Below are 16,114 nucleotides of genomic sequence, written 5' to 3' on the forward strand. Positions count from 1 at the left end.
CAGACCTGGGTAGTAGTTATAAAGAGGTTCACCTTAGAATCACTCATTAAAGTCATACCTTTGTTTTGCATGGTGCGTGACTGAAGCGACGCAGCAGCAGCAGCAGCAGCTGTACCTGTACTTTACTTTAAATTTTATTTTATTATTGTGTGTATACTTAGGTTTTAGTTAACAATAAAATAACTTTAAAAATCATACCCTAAGGCTAGTCCTGGTGCCATCACACAAAAACCACCTTCCAGGGTTCGATGTCCTGTCCTGCCTTTGTCGCCTTCGTGAGCCACTGAGAACTTTTCTGAGACAAGCCAAGGGCCAGATAGATTTGTTCTAAGCCAAAGAGCGTGTGTGTGTGTGTGTGTGTGTGTGTGCAGAAGCGTGTGTGTCTCTGTGTGTGTGTGCGTGCAGAAGCGTGTGTGTTTGTGTGACCCCATCATATGTATCACCCCTCACTTCTCAGACTGTACCTCATGGAGCAGGTGGAAGCCTCTCTCCTTTCATATACATTTTTTTCAGTGGCCATTTTTGGCTGGTTGGTTGGATTGCTTTTTGGCTGTGCTGGGTCTTTGTTTCAGCGTCCAGGCTTATCTAGTTGTGTCTCACAGGCTTAGTTGCCCTGAGGCCTGTGGATCTTAGTTCCCCAAGCAAGCATCGAGCTGTGTCCCCTGCATATTGGAAGGCAGATTCTCAACCACTGGACCACCAGAGAAGTCCATTCAGGGGTCATTTTCAATCTTTGTAGTCTGAAGTTGAGCCACTCTACCCTTGAAGGAATCCAACCTGACTCTTAGCTCTCTAGAAGGTCCTTAGCACCCCTGATTTGCCTCTTGAACAGCCCTTTCTTACATAAATCACTTGCATCGACTTTGCTCATCAAGTAAGCCTCACCTTGCGACCTCGGGGTACCACCTTCCCATCTCGCTCTGCTCTTTCCCTCTCTTTCCCTTTACTTCCTGCTTCACGCTGATTGTTGCTCCTTTCTGTGTTTGGAAAGAAAATGGTGTTGGGAGAGGGGAGTTGGGGGAAGGGAGGAGAGAGAGCCATAAGAGGAAGTGGAGAGGAAAGAAAATAGACACACTTCCCAGCCCCTCTGTCCCAGACACTGCCCATGCGGCCACACCCATCCTCTGCTGCCCCAGTGCAGGAAGGTCAACCATCCCTGCCCTCAACCTTCAAACAGGAACAGGGGGAGTAGGGGACAGAGGGGTAGGTCCAGCCGCCTTTTTCAGAGAGGGGTTCCTGAGCACGCCATGGAGCATTTATCGAAGCCCTTCTCACCAGCAAGGTCAGAAGGAGGGCAAGGATCCCCAGAGAAGCCTGGGCAGGAAAGACAAAGTGGAAAAATCCCAAGTCAGAAAAGGAAAGACAAACAGAGGCATCCTCTTAGGAAAAGGCCAGCGTCCACCACTCCCCAACGTGGCTGCCTGCGCCTTAGGGGCCCGCAGATCAGAGCCTAGTCTTTATGTGTCCAGAACCAGTTTCGAGTGACTCTGAGGTCCTTGCTTTTCCCTGGGGCCTGCTACTTCTCCTGCTTTCTTGTGAGTTATTTTTTCCACTTTGATTTTCTCTCCATTGTCACTTCCTCTGTCACCTGAGAAGGCCCCCAGCGAAGACCACCAGACTTGGGTGTGTGCCCACAGAGGGAGCAAATGAGGGTCAAGGACAAAGCCATGAACCACGCCCTCCACCATCTGGGAGGTCCCCCTCCCAGAACTCGGTCACTTTTTAAAAAATATATTCATTTATGTATGTATCTGGCTGTGCCAGGTCTTAGTGGTGGCTCGTGGGCATCCTGCATTGGGAGAATGGAGTCTTAGCTGCTGGACCACAAGGGAAGTGTGGAGCTCAGTTATTTCGACAAGCCTACAAGTTCCATTTAGAGAACACGTCTTCCATAGTAGTCAGGCTTGGGGGAACTGAGATGACAGGAGTTGTAAGCTGTTGTTGTTCTTTTTAGTTGAAGTACAGTTGATGTGGGTTTCCCTGGTGGCTCAGTCGTACAGGATCCACCTGCCAATGCAGAAGACATGGGTTTGATCCCTGGTCCGGGAAGATTCCCCGGAGAAGGAAATGGCAACACACTGCAGTCTTCTTGCCTGGGAAATCCCATTAGACAGAGGATCCTGGCGTGCTACAGTCCAGAGTCTCGAAGAGTCAGACACAACTTAGAGACTGACCAACAAAAATAGCTGATGTAATATCAATGATAGCTGATATTACACAAGTTACAGGCGTGCCATATAGTGATTCACAATTTTAAAGGTTATATTCCATTTACAGTTATTATAAAATATTGGTTTGCAGCCAATTAAGCCGACTGTGCTCTTTTCCCCATGGGGGCCCAGTGTGCAATGGCTGCAAATAGCAGGCTCCTTGGTAGTGTATGCAACCTGTTGCCTGTACAGGTTGCCCTAAGGGACGTTGGAGACCACTCTTCCTAGTGGGCATTCATGACTGGCCTGCTGTTTCCCAGTCTAGACTCCAGACAGGTATGCGCAGTGCCTTTGGAAAGCCTCAGGGCGCAGTGGCCAGGGTCCACATTGGCCAGGTCATAATGTCCATCCCCATCCGCACCAAGCTGCAGAACAAGGAACATGTGATTGAAGCCCTCCGCCGGGCCAAGTTCAAGTTCCCTGGCCGCCAGAAGATCCACATCTCTAAGAAGTGGGGATTTACCAAATTCAACGCGGATGAATTTGAGAACATGGAGGCAGAAAAGCGACTCATCCCAGATGCCTGTGGGGTCAAATACATCCCTAATTGTGGTCCCCTGGACAAATGGCGGGCCCTGCACTCATGAGCATCAGCACTGTCCCCTCCTTAATCATGCTCACCAATAAATGCTATTTCCTGTCAAAAAATATATATATATTGGTTATATTCCCTATGTTGTAAAGGCTGAGTCTGAGAGACGGCAGATCAGTGTGGACAAAGCCAAAATTACACCCAAACTGGTATCAACTCAAGGCTTCAGTTCAGTTCAGTTCAGCCACCCAGTCGTGTACGACTCTTTTCAACTCCATGGACTGCAGCACGCCAGCCTTCCCTGTCCATCACCAACTCCGGGAGCTTGCTGAAACTCATGTTCATTGAGTCAATGACGCCATCCAGCCACCTCATCCTTTGTTGTCTCCTTCTCCTCCTGTCTTCAATCTTTTCCAGCATCAGAGTCTTTTCAAATGAGTCAGTTCTTCACATCAGGTGGCCAAAGTATTGGAGCTTCAACTTCAACATCAGTCCTTCCAATGAATATTCAGGACTGATTTCCTTTAGAATTGACTAGTTTGATCTCCTTGCAGTCCAAGGGACTCTCAGGAGTCTTCTCCAACACCACAGTTCAAAAGCATCAATCCTTCAGCTTTCAGCTTTCTTTATAATCCATCTCTAATGTCCATGCATGACTACAGGGAAAACCATAGCCTTGACTAGACGGACCTTTGTTTACAAAGTAATGTCTTTGCTTTTCAATATGTTGTCTTGGTTTTCTTCCAAGGAGCAAAGCATTTCTTCCAAGGAGCAAGCATCTTTTAATTTCATGGCTGCAGTCACCATCTGCAGTGATTTTGGAGCTCCAAAAAATAAAGTCTGTCACTGTTTCCGTTGTTTTCCCATCTATTTGCCACGAAGTGATGGCAACAGGCAGCAAAGTTCCCTGGACCCCTGATGATGCCAAAGCCTTTGCTTTGTAACCTTGATCTGAGAGGGAGTGTATCAATATTCCCTACTGTTCAATCAATACCGACTTGCCAAGTGCCCACTCTGACCCTAACACTCTGCAAACTGTTGTGGGCAATGCCAAGAAGCAGAACTTCCTTTAGTTATCTTTCCCTTACTTATCAAGTGGTCGAAAAAGGACACACATGTGGGAAAGAATTGCATACTGTTATTTGTGGTTAATTTAATATCAAAGGGAACACACAGTTAATTTTTGCCAAAAGAGTTCAGAAGATCAGTGTCCCAGGGCAGCTGTAACAAGTCACCACGACGGGAACACACAGTTAATTTTTGCCAAAAGAGTTCAGAAGATCAGTGTCCTAGGGCAGTGTCCTCAGTTCAGAAGATCAGTCACCACAACCTGGGTGGCTTCAAGCAACAAGAAATTTTTTCTCTGAAAGTTCTGGAGGCCAGAAGTCTGAAATCAAGGTGCTGGCTGGGCCGTGCTCCCTCTGAAGGCTCTACATGGGAAGATCCCTCCCTATATCTTTCAGGTTCTGGTGGCTCCAGGAAATCTGGTTTGTGTCACCATCACTCCAATCTCAGCCTCTTTCTGCATGTGGCCATCTCCTCCATGCCTTTTGAGGACACTTGTCCTTGGATTTAAGGTTCAGCCGGGATCTGGGATGATCTCATCATAAGATCATCAACTTAATTATATCTGCAAAGACCATTGTTTTGTTTTTTTTTAAATATTTATTGCAGTATAGTTGATTAACAATCTTGTGTTACTCCAGGTGTACAGCAAAGTGATTCACATATACGTGTGTGTGTGTGTGTGTTAGTTGTTTAGTCGTGTCTGACTCTTTGTGATCCCATGGACTGTAGCCCACCAGGCTTCTCTGTCCATGGGATTCTCAAGGCAAGAATACTGGAGTGGGCTGCCATTTCCTCCTCCAGGTCAGATATACATACTTGCTTTATTTACATTCTCGTCCCTTAAAGGTTAATACAAGATATCAGGTATAGTTCCCTGTGCTGGGCAGTAGGACCTTGTTGGTTATCTATTTTTTTAATTTGATTTTTAATTGGAGGATAATTACTTTGCAATATTGTGATGGTTTCTGCCACATATCTACATGAATCAGCCACAGGGAGACACATGTCCTCTCCCTCTTAAACAGACCTCCCGCCCCTCTAGGTTGTCACAGAGCACCGGCTTTGGGTACCCTGCATCATCCAGTTATCTATTTTATATGTAGTAATCTGTACATTTTAATCCCAAACTCTGAATTTATCCACATCACCCTACTGCCATTTTTCCAAATATGGGCACATTTACAGGTTCTGGGACATGGACATATCTTTTTGAGCACCACCATTCAGCCCAATACAAGCAATATTCCCCATGTTAGGGAAACACTTTAATTTTCCACTGACTTAGCTTTATATATATATTGTGCACCTGTGACAGGCCAGGCTCCATTCTAGATGATAGAGACCCAGCCCTGCAGGTTCCTGCTCTTCGTTGAGTTTCCATTCTGGGGGAGGACATGGACCATACAAAATTAGACAAACAAACAAGAAAAGGACTTCCCTGGTGTTTCAGTGGTTAAGAATCTACCTGCCAAGGCAGGGGACACGGGTGTGATCCCTGATCCAGGAACAGACCACGTGCCACGGAGCAACTAACCCCACGCGCCACGGCTACTGAAGCCCACACGCCCTAGAGCCTGCGCTCTGGAACAAGAGAGGCCACCGCAGTGAGAAGCCCATGCCCCGAAACTAGAGAGTAGCCCTTGCACGGCACACCTAGAGAAAGTCTGTGCAGCAACAGAGACCCAGCGCAGCCAAAAAATAAATAGATAGATAGATATATTTTTTTAAGTGTGTCTGAGACATAGACATAATTTGTGTTTACCAAATGAATAGTTTGTTTTTCAAAAAAGAATAAAAAGCATATTAGGAAATAATAAGGGCTGTTCAGGAAAATGTGCCAGGAATACGTGATAAAGGGACTCGGCAGCTAGTTTAGACTCAGAAGGGAAAGGCCTTTCTGCAGAGGTGACAGGAAGCTGAGGTCTGGGTGCCAGGAAGGAGATTAGGCAGAGAAAACAGCAGGAGCAAAGCCCTGATGTGGGAGCAAGCTTAGCACACTCAAGAAGCAGAAAGAGGTAAGCCAGAGGATGTGGTCAGAGATGGGGCTGGAGAGGCTGATTGTGACAGATGGCATACACCCCAGAGACCAGGTAGGGAGCTTGGCTTTTATCCTAAGAGTCAGGAGTAAGCCATTTGGTTTGAGCGAGGAGAATACTATGAGCTAAGTTATGATCTGGCTGCTTAGGAGACAATGGGCTGCAGGAGGGCAAGAGTCCATCAGGGGGATGAGTTAGGAATTAGGAGGTTGCTACTGTCATAATTAGAGGTATGGATGATAGCTTGGACCAAGTGTGGATGCAGAGACAGAGAGGACAAATTCTGGAAGTCTCCTGGAGGTGCAAGATTTCCTGATAGGTTGGTCAGATGGGGTAAGTAAGGAGAGAATCGAGAATGGATTTTAGTAGCCAAGGCGTGGAAGCAACCTAAATGTCCATCCACAGATGAGTGGCTAAGGATGTGGTACAGGGATTTCTCTGAGGGTCCAGTGCTTAGGACTCCACACTTCCACTGCAGGGGGGCGGGGTTTGACCCCTGGTCAGGGAACTAAGATCCTGCAAATTAAGAGGTGTAGCCAAAAAGTAAATTAAAAAAATAAAAACAAAATGATGTGGTACATACATACAGTGGAATATTACTCAGTCATAAAAAATAATGAGATAATGCCATTCATAGCAACATTGACGGACCTCTAGGTTATCATGCTAAATGAAGTAAGATAGACCAAGAAAGACAAATATTATATGTAACTGTTTATATGTGTTGTCTTAAAAAAATGACAGAAATGAACTTATTTACAAAACAGAAATAGACCAACAGACATAGAAAACAAACTTATGGTTGCCAAAGGGAAAAGAGAGGGAGGGATAAAGCAGGAATGGGGGATTCACACATACATAACACTATACATAGAATACATAATCAACAAGGACCTACTGTATAGCATAAGGAACTTTATGCTCAATATTTTGTAACAATTTGTAAGGGAAAAGAATCTGAGAAAAGAATAGATACGTATATATGCATAGCTGAACCACTATATTGTACCTCTGAAACTAATGCAACATACTTCAATATGTTCAATACAAAAAATACAATACAATACAAAAATATACAGAAATTTGATACTTCAGTACAAAAATTAAAATAAAAAATAGATCTTAGACGTATCCTGGTGATCATTTCGCAAGGCACATCTGAAGCTAACTGTTATATGTCAATTATATTTCAAGATAAAAAAAGTCAACATACTCAATGAAAAATAAAAGGAACGGATATTAGGTTTTAGATGCAAGTAACATCTAAACATTTAGAGCTTCATGACATTGTACAGGAGACAGGGATCAAGACCATCCCCAAGAAAAAGAAATGCAAAAAAGCAAAATGGCTGTCTGAGGAGGCCTTACAAATAGCTGTGAAAAAGAAGAGAGGCGAAAAGCAAAGGAGAAAAGGAAAGATACAAGCATCTGAACACAGAATTCCAAAGAATAGTAAGGAGAGATAAGAAAGTCTTCCTCAGTGATCAATGCAAAGAAATAGAGGAAAACAACAGAATGGGAAAGACTAGAGATCTCTTCAAGAAAATTAGAGATACCAAGGAACATTTCATGAAAAGATGGGCTCGATAAAGGACAGAAATGGTATGGTCCTAAAAGAAGCAGAAGATATTCAGAAGAGGTGGCAAGAATACACAGAAGAACTGTACAAAAAAGATCTTCACGACCCAGATAATCACGATGGTGTGATCACTCATCTAGAGCCAGACATCCGGGAATGTGAAGTCAAGTGGGCCTTAGAAAGCATCACTATGAACAAAGCTAGTGGAGGTGATGGAATTCCAGTTGAGCTATTTCAAATCCTGAAAGATGTTGCTGTGAAAGTGCTGCACTCAATATGCCAGCAAATTTGGAAAACTCAGCAGTGGCCACAGGACTGGAAAAGGTCAGTTTTCATTCCAATCCCAAAGAAAGGCAATGCCAAAGAATGCTCAAACTACCGCACAATTACACTCATCTCACATGCTAGTAAAGTAATGCTCAAAATTCTCCAAACCAGGCTTCAGCAATACGTGAACCATGAGCTCCCTGATGTTCAAGCTGGTTTTAGAAAAGACAGAGGAACCAGAGATCAAATTGCCAACATCCACTGGATCATGGAAAAGCAAGAGTTCCAGAAAAACATCTATTTCTGCTTTATTGACTATGCCAAAGCCTTTGACTGTGTGGATCACAACAAACTATGGAAAATTCTGAAAGAGCTGGGAATACTAGACCACCTGACCTGCCTCTTGAGAAATCTGTATGCAGGTCAGGAAGCAACAGTTAGAACCAGCCATGGAACAACAGACTGGTTCCAAATAGGAAAAGGAGTACATCAAGGCTGTATATTGTCCCCCTGCTTATTTAACTTCTATGCAGAGTACATTATGAGAAACACTGGGCTGGAAGAAGCACAAGCTGGAATCAAGATTGCCGGGAGAAATATCAATCACCTCAGATATGCAGATGACACCACCCTTATGGCAGAAAGTGAAGAGGAACTAAAGAGCCTCTTGATGAAAGTGAAAGAGGAGAGTGAAAAAGTTGGCTTAAAGCTCAACATTCAGAAAACGAAGATCATGGCATCCGGTCCCATCACTTCATGGGAAATAGATGGGGAAACAGTAGAAACAGTGTCAGACTTTATTTCTTTTGGGCTCCAAAATCACTGCAGATGGTATTGCAGCCATGAAATTAAAAGACGCGTGTTCCTTGGAAGGAAAGTTATGGACCAACCTAGATAGCATATTCAAAAGCAGAGACATTACTTTGCCAACAAAGGTCCGTCTAGTCAAGGCTATGGTTTTTCCTGTGGTCATGTATGGATGTGAGAGTTGGACTATGAAGAAAGCTGAGCGCTGAAGAATTGATGTTTTTGAACTGTGGTGTTGGAGAAGACTCTTGAGAGTCCCTTGGACTTCAAGGAGATCCAGCCAGTCCATTCTAAAGGAGATCAGTCCTAGGTGGTCATTGGAAGGACTGATGTTAAAGCTGAAACTCCAATACTTTGAGTTGATTCATTGGAAAAGACCCTGATGCTGGGAGGGTTTGGAGGCAGGAGGAGAAGGGGACCACAGAGGATGAGATGGTTGGATGGCATCACCGACTCGATGGACGTGAGTTTGAGTGAACTCCGGGAGTTGGTGATGGACAGGGAGGCCAGGCGTGATGCAAGTCATGGGGTGTCAGAGTCGGACACGACTGAGTGACTGAACTGAACTGAGCTTCTGGTTTTTATTTTTCTTTTTAATTGTGATCAAACCCACATAATGTAAAATTTACCATTTGAACCACTTCATGTAAAATTCAGTGCCATTAAGTACAGCCTTGGACAGCAAGGAGATCAAACTAGTCAATGCTAAAGGAAATCAACCCTGAATATTCACTAGAAGGACTGATGCTGAAGCTGAAATTCCAATACTTTGGCCACCTGAGGCAGAGTTGACTGAATGGAAAATACCCTGATGCTGGGAAAGACTGAAGGCTGACGGAGAAGAGGGTGGCAGAGGGTGAGATGGTTGGACAGCCTCACTGACTCAATGGACATGAGTTTGAACAAACTCCAGGAGATAGTGAGGGACAGGGAAGCCTGACATGCTGCAGTCCGTGGGATTGCAAAGTGTCCGACACGATTTAGAGACTGAACAGCAAGTAGAGCCACAATAGTGTGCAAACATCACCTCTATCCACTTCCAGGACTTTGGGGTGTGTGTGTTTTCTGCACTAAACAATCCAAGTATTCATCAGATTCTGTGGAAAGCAAGAGAGCACGGAGTTCCTTGGCAGTCAGCACCAGTGTCTCTGATGGTTGCTCCCGTTTCCTCCTTTCCAGTGGGCTCCTGGGCACAAGGCATATGGTGTCATGCTTTATTTTTCTCTTGATTTTACCTCAGCAGAGCCTAGGAAAAGTCTTGGGCATGGCGCTGGTTAGTGACTTCCCCTCGACCCTCATGAGAACCGAGGCCCTGTTACTCCATCCCCCAAGCACACACTTCGAGTGAAGCAAGGGTTACCGTCCTTTTGACAGTGACCTGAGGCTTTGCTCCCTCTTGTCCACAGGGGATATCAGTTACAGAAAGGTTGGCTGAAGGATAAGAGAGCTGATGTTGTCAACTGAAACCCCAGAGGAAGCAGACTCCTTGCAGAGACCTGCAGAGGGGGAGGGGGAAGGGCGAAGCTGAAGAGTCTGAGTGGCCTCGTTTCCAAAGAGATCTTAACTTTAAACAGAGAGCTACCTGTCTCTTTAGGGGTCTTACATCAAGCTCTGAGGAAAATGCCCCAAAGAGGATGATGTTCGTAAAATGACTAATGTGCATAAACCTACAGTAAGGAGTTTAACTTTTCTAAAAAAAGATTTGGGGGAAATTAGAGTGAGGTATGGAGAAAACAACGCTTATTTTAAGCTGAATTAGTTTAGGTAGGGGAGATAAATTAGGAGTTTCAGATTACCATATACACACTGCTGCTGCTGCTAAGTTGCTTCAGTCGTGTCCGACTCTGTGCGACCCCATAGATGGTAGCCCACCAGGCTCCTCCGCCCATGGGATTTTCCAGGCAAGAGTACTGGAGTGGGGTGCCATTGCCTTCTCCGATATACACACTAATATATATTTACTAGGTGAAAAACAAAGACCTAGGAACCATACTCAATATCTGGTAATAACCTATAATCTGAAAAAGAGTATAACTATACCTATCTGAGTCACTTTGCGGTACACTTGAAACTAACACGACATCGTTAATGAATTATATGTTGACTTTAAAAATTTTATTTGAAGCAGAGAGATTCAAAAGCAGGCTCGGAAGTCAGTACAGCTGGTTGGGGGCCTTAGAACCCTGATTCCCCCACTGCCTCTGCTTGAGTTTCACGAAGTACATGCTCATCTTTACATATTTCAGAGAAGTCATCTGTAAAATTCGGAGGAGGAAATGGCAACCCACTTCAGTATTCTTGCTTGGAAAATTCCATGGATAGAGGAGCCTGGCAGGCTATAGTCCATGGGGTCACAAAGAGTCAGAATGACTAAGCAACTGAGCACATATATGCAAAATGGGGTCACATCTACCTCACAAGGTGGGGAGGATCACATGAGATAACGTGGCCAGTGTGCTTAGAACAGTAACTGTCCACTATTAGCCACTCAACAGAGGATGTTCCAACTATTAAAAATTAGGTAAAGTTCTGGCATGGGGATAAAACATTAAAAGCAATATGTTAAGTGTGATTCCATTTTTGGAAAGGAAAAAAGTGCGTGTATTTATAAGTACATTTGACATCAGTAGGGGAAAATATAGACGTATATACACCCCAATTTGAATTTAACATGCATCTCATTTTCTTTAGTGCATATATTAGTGGTACAACACAAAAAAAGACATTTAAAAATATCTAGACCTGAGCTGACTGCCCAATTCAGTAGCCACATGTGGTTACTAAAATTGAAAAGAACTAAAATTAAATAAAAAGTAAAATTTTGTTCTTGGTTCCAACGACAGTTCAGCACTCTGCAGTCACACGGGCTAGTGGCTACTTCATTGTACATCACAGATGTGAACAGTTCCATCACTGGTCTAGGGGACCAAGGGGAGGGGACTTTTGGGTGATCTTTTCTTTTGCTATCCAATAGGAAGGCTTTCTCCTAACTTGCTCAGGTGATTTTAACAGGACTTCTCAGAAGACCCTCCTTAAGCCATTCAGTCTCCATTTTCACCAGGCATCAACCTACCTAAATGTAATTTTTGTTATAATATTTGGGTAACAACCTTGATCAGCCTTTATTTCTTTCCAATTATTTTTTAATATATGACAATTTCACAAGAGATGAGAAAAGCACATTTATCAAGCAGCCTCATTTCCTGCTTATGAGGATTCTGGGGGCATCAGAAGGACCAAGGCTCAGTCAGATTAATTTTCCATAAGAAAGAAAAGAAAGTGCAGTCGCTCAGTTGTGTCCAATTCTTTGGGACCCCATGGACTGTAGCCTACCAGGCTCCTCCATCCTTGGGATTCTCCAGACAAGAATCCTGGAGTGGTTTGCCATCTACCCAATGAAAGAAACACTGCCAACTGACTCAGTTCTCAAAGTTCTTGATCAAAGATCAAGAATACTTTGATCTAAGTATTCAGATCAAAAATAAGCTGCATTTCAGGGGCTCCGCAAACCCTCACTATATCAAGCCCAGGACGTTAGAAAACAGCGTGTGCTACTTCAGGAGGTTAAGAGCCCAGGGGAGGTTTGATTACTGACGAGTGTGAACCCGCCCATTCCACTCCCCTGGGAGAACCCGGGATCCGCGGGCTTGTGCTGTCCTCTGGCGCCCCCAAACGGGTGCTTAGGGTTTATCACATATAGGAAGCTAACACCCCAACATAACTCCTTGTGAAAGCTCTGTTGTGTCTGACTCTGAGACTATTTTCATGGAATTCTCCAGGCAAGAATAGCCGTTCCCTTCTCCAGGAGATGTTCCCAACCCAGGGATCGAACCCAGATCTCCCGCATTTCGGGCAGATTCTTTACCATCCCACCGGGGAAGCCCAAGAATACTGGAGTGGGTAGCCTATCCGTTCGCCAGAGGATCTTCCCGACCCAGGAATCGAACCGGAGTCTGCTGCATTGCAGGCTGATTCTGAGCTATCATAACTCCTTATGGCGAAATAAAGACTTTCTGCCTTGGGTTCTCTACAAGTTCATGTACCTTGCCTTTAAAATGACAAACCAGGATAATCAGATCAGGATTTCACATCAGAGAAATTATTGTGGTTCTAGAGGATTAGCCTTTAAAGATGCTAGAACTAATTTTTCAATAATTTTTATAGTATTGTAAAGCAAACAAAATATAATGATACAACACGTTCACGTTTTTACCAATCCGATTAACACCTAAAATATTACAGACTTATCTGAAACCTCAATCCTATTTCCCTTCCTTCTTGGAGGTAAAAATAAAACTCTGGATAGTGTTTTCCAGACCCATATAAGCATTTACACTTGTATAACCTTTACTAGTACGGTATGGATTTGTGTTTCAAATTTTCTCAGAAAACTGGTGTCATACTGTATCAACTGAAGGTTTTGTTTTTATTGATCAACATTATTTTTGTTTTGTTGTTGTTCAGTCACTAAGTCACGTCCCCATGAGCTGATCTCTGTTACACAGCACACTAGGCTTCCCTATCCTCCACTATCGCCCAGAGTTTGCTTAAATAGTTCATTGAGTCATTGATGCCATCCAACCATCTCATTGTCTGTCATCCCCTTCTCCTCTTGCCCTCAATTTTTCCCAGCATCAGGGGCTTTTCCAATGAGTCAGTTCTTCGCATCAGGTGGCCAAAGTATTGGAGCTTCAGCTTCAGCATCAGTCCTTCCAATGAATATTCAGGACTGATTTCCTTTAGGATTGATTGGCTTGATCTTTTTGCAGTACAAAGAACTCTCAAGAGTCTTCTCCAGCACCCAATTCGAAACCATCAAATCTTCGGCACTCAGCCTTCTTTATTATGGCCCAACTTTCACATCTGTACATGACTACTGAAAAAAGATCCATTTAGCTTTGACTATATGGATCTTTTTGGCAAAGTAATGTCTCTACTTTTTAATATGCTGTCTAGGTTTATCATAGTTTTTCTTTCAAAGAGCAAGTGTCTTTCAATTTCATGGCTATAGTCACCTTCAGCAGTGATTTTGGAGCCCAAGAGTATAAAATCTGTCACTGTTTCCACTTTTTCCCCTTCTGTTTGCCATGAAGTAATGGGACCAGATGTCATGATCTTAGTTTTTTGAATGTTAAGTTTTAAGCCAGCTTTTTCACTCTTCTCTTTCACCTTCATCAAGTGGCTCATTAGTTCCTCTCCACTTTCTGCCATTAAAATGGTATCATCTGCGTATTTGAGGTTGTTGATATTTCTCCTGTCACTCTTGATTCCAGCTTGTGAGTCATCCAGCCTGACATTTCACATAATGTCCCCTGCAGAAAAGTTAAATAAGCAGGATGAGTATAAACAGCCTTGACGTACTCCTTTCCCAATTTTGAACTAGTCCATTGCTCCACGTCCAGTTCTAACTTGCTTCTTGTCCTGCTTACAGGTTTATCAGGAGACAGGTAAGGTCTGGTTTTTGCATTTCCTCAAGAATTTTCTATAGTTTGTTGTGATCCACACAGTCAAAGGCTTTAGCATAGTCAGTAAAGCAAAAGTAGATGTTTTTTTTTTTAAAAATTCCCTTGCTTTTTCTATGATCCAGGGGATGTTGGCAATTTGATCTCAGACTCCTCTGCCTTCTCTAAATCCAGCTTGTACATCTGGAAGTTCAGGTACTGCTGAAGCCTAGCTTGAAGGATTTTGAGCATTACCTTGCTAGCATGTGACGTGAGTGCAATTGTATGGTAATTTGAACATTTTTTGGCATTGCTTTTCTTTGGGATTGGAATGAAAAGTGACCTTTTCCAGTTCTGTGGCCACTGCTGAGTTTTCCAAATTTCCTGACATGGTGACAGCTGGAATTCCATCACCCCCACTAGCTTTGTTTGTGGTAACGCTTCCCCATTTGACTTCACGCTCCAGGATGTCTGGCTGTGGGACAGTGTGGTTATCTGGGTCAATAAGACCTTTTTTGTATATTCTATGTATTCTTGCCACCTCTTAATCTCTTCTGCTTCTGTTAGGTCCTTGCCGTTCTGTCCTTTACTGTGAATGTCTTTGCATGAAATGTTCCCTTGCTATCTCCAATTTTCTTGAAGAGATCTCTAGCCTTTCCAATTCTCTTGTTTCCCTGTACTTCTTTGAATTGTTCATATAAGAAGGCGTTCTTATCTCTCCTTGCTACTTTCCGGAACTCTGCATTCAGATGGGTATATCCTTCCCTTTCTGCTTTGCCTTTTGCCTCTCTTCTCAGCTATTTGTCAGGACTCCTCAGCTTTGTCTTCTTGCATTTCTTTTCCTTGGGGATGGTTTTGGTCACCACCTCCTATAGAGTGTTATGAACCTCCATCCATAGTTCTTCAGGCATTCTGTCTAACAGATCTAATCCCCTGAATCTATTCATCACCTCCACTGTATAGTTATAAGGGATTTGATTTAGGTCATACCTGAATGGCCTAGTGGTTTTCCCTACTTTTTTCAATTTAACCCTGAATTTGTCAATAAGGAGCTGATGTTCTGAGCCATGGTTAGCTCCAGGTCTTGCTTTTCCTGACTGTATAGAGCTTCTCCATGTTTGGCTGCAAAGAATATAATTGGTCTGATTTCGGTATCGACCATCTGGTGCTGTCCATGTGTTGAGCCGTCTCTTGTGTTGTTGGAAGACAGTGTTTGCTATGACCAGTGCATTCTCTTTGCAGAACTCTGTTAGCCTTCGCCCTGCTGCATTTTGTACTCCAGGATCAAACTTGCCTGTTATTCCAAGTATCTCTTGACTTCCGACTTTTGCATTCCAGTCCCCTAAGATGAAAAGGACATCTGTTTTTGGTGTTAGCTCTAGTTAATGCTGTTAGACCTGCTTTGGTGTTAGGTCTTGTAGGTCTTCATAGAACAGTTCAATTTCAGTTTCTTTGGCATTAGTGGTCGGGGCACAGACTTAAATTATTGTGATATTGAATGGTTTACCTTGGAAATGAGCCGAGATCATTCTGTCATTTTTGAGATTGCACCCAGTGCTGCATTTCAGACTCTTTAGGGTGACTATGAGGGCGCCTCCATTTCTACTAAGGGATTCTTGCCCACAGTAGTAGATATAAGGGTCATCAGAATTATATTTGCCCATTCCCATCCACTTTAGTTCTGGGCTTCCCTGATAGCTCAGCTGGTAAAGAAGCCACCTGCAATGCAGGAGACCCCGATTCAATTCCTGGGTTGGGAAGATCCGCTGGAGAAGGGATAGTCTATCCATTCCAGTATTCTTGGGCTTCCTTTGTGGCTCAGCTGATAAAGAATCTGCCTGCAATGCAGGAGACCTGGGTTCAATCCACTTTACTTCACTGATTCCTAAAATGGCGATGTTCACTCTTTCCACCTCCTGTTTGACCACATCCAATTTACCTTGGTTCGTGGACCTAAGATTTCAGATTCCCATACAATATTGTTCTTTACAGCATCAGACTTTATTTTCACCACCAGACACATCCACAACTGAGTGACATTTCTGCTTTAACCCAGCCTCTTCTTTCTGGAGCTGTTTCTCCACTATTCCCCCAGCATATGGGACACCTACCAAGCTGGGGGGCTCATCTGCTTTTTCATTGTGTTCATGGGGTTCTCCAGGCAAGAATACTAC

At 43.7% G+C, this 16,114-nt stretch overlaps 1 protein-coding gene and 1 non-coding gene across 2 annotated transcripts; both read left to right on the top strand.

Moving 5' to 3' along the window:
• Positions 1-2,295: 2,295 nt before the first annotated feature.
• Positions 2,296-2,430, top strand: LOC114110206 (small nucleolar RNA SNORA70). Its single transcript, XR_003586532.1, has one exon. It is a non-coding gene; the product is annotated as a small nucleolar RNA SNORA70 (small nucleolar RNA).
• LOC101110719 (large ribosomal subunit protein uL16-like) lies at positions 2,336-2,858 on the top strand. Its single transcript, XM_012102025.5, has one exon. It carries the CDS (start codon positions 2,381-2,383, stop codon positions 2,795-2,797), a length of 417 nt encoding a protein of 138 aa, XP_011957415.3. The 5' UTR covers positions 2,336-2,380; the 3' UTR covers positions 2,798-2,858.
• Positions 2,859-16,114: the final 13,256 nt, after the last annotated feature.

The sequence above is a fragment of the Ovis aries genome, chromosome 21, assembly GCF_016772045.2.
Source record: "Ovis aries strain OAR_USU_Benz2616 breed Rambouillet chromosome 21, ARS-UI_Ramb_v3.0, whole genome shotgun sequence".
Lineage (NCBI taxonomy): Eukaryota > Metazoa > Chordata > Mammalia > Artiodactyla > Bovidae > Ovis > Ovis aries.

Excerpts from the sequence above, each read along its gene's own strand:
- LOC101110719 (XM_012102025.5), top strand. The coding sequence starts at position 2,381 with ATGCAACCTGTTGCCTGTACAGGTTGCCCTAAGGGACGTTGGAGACCA.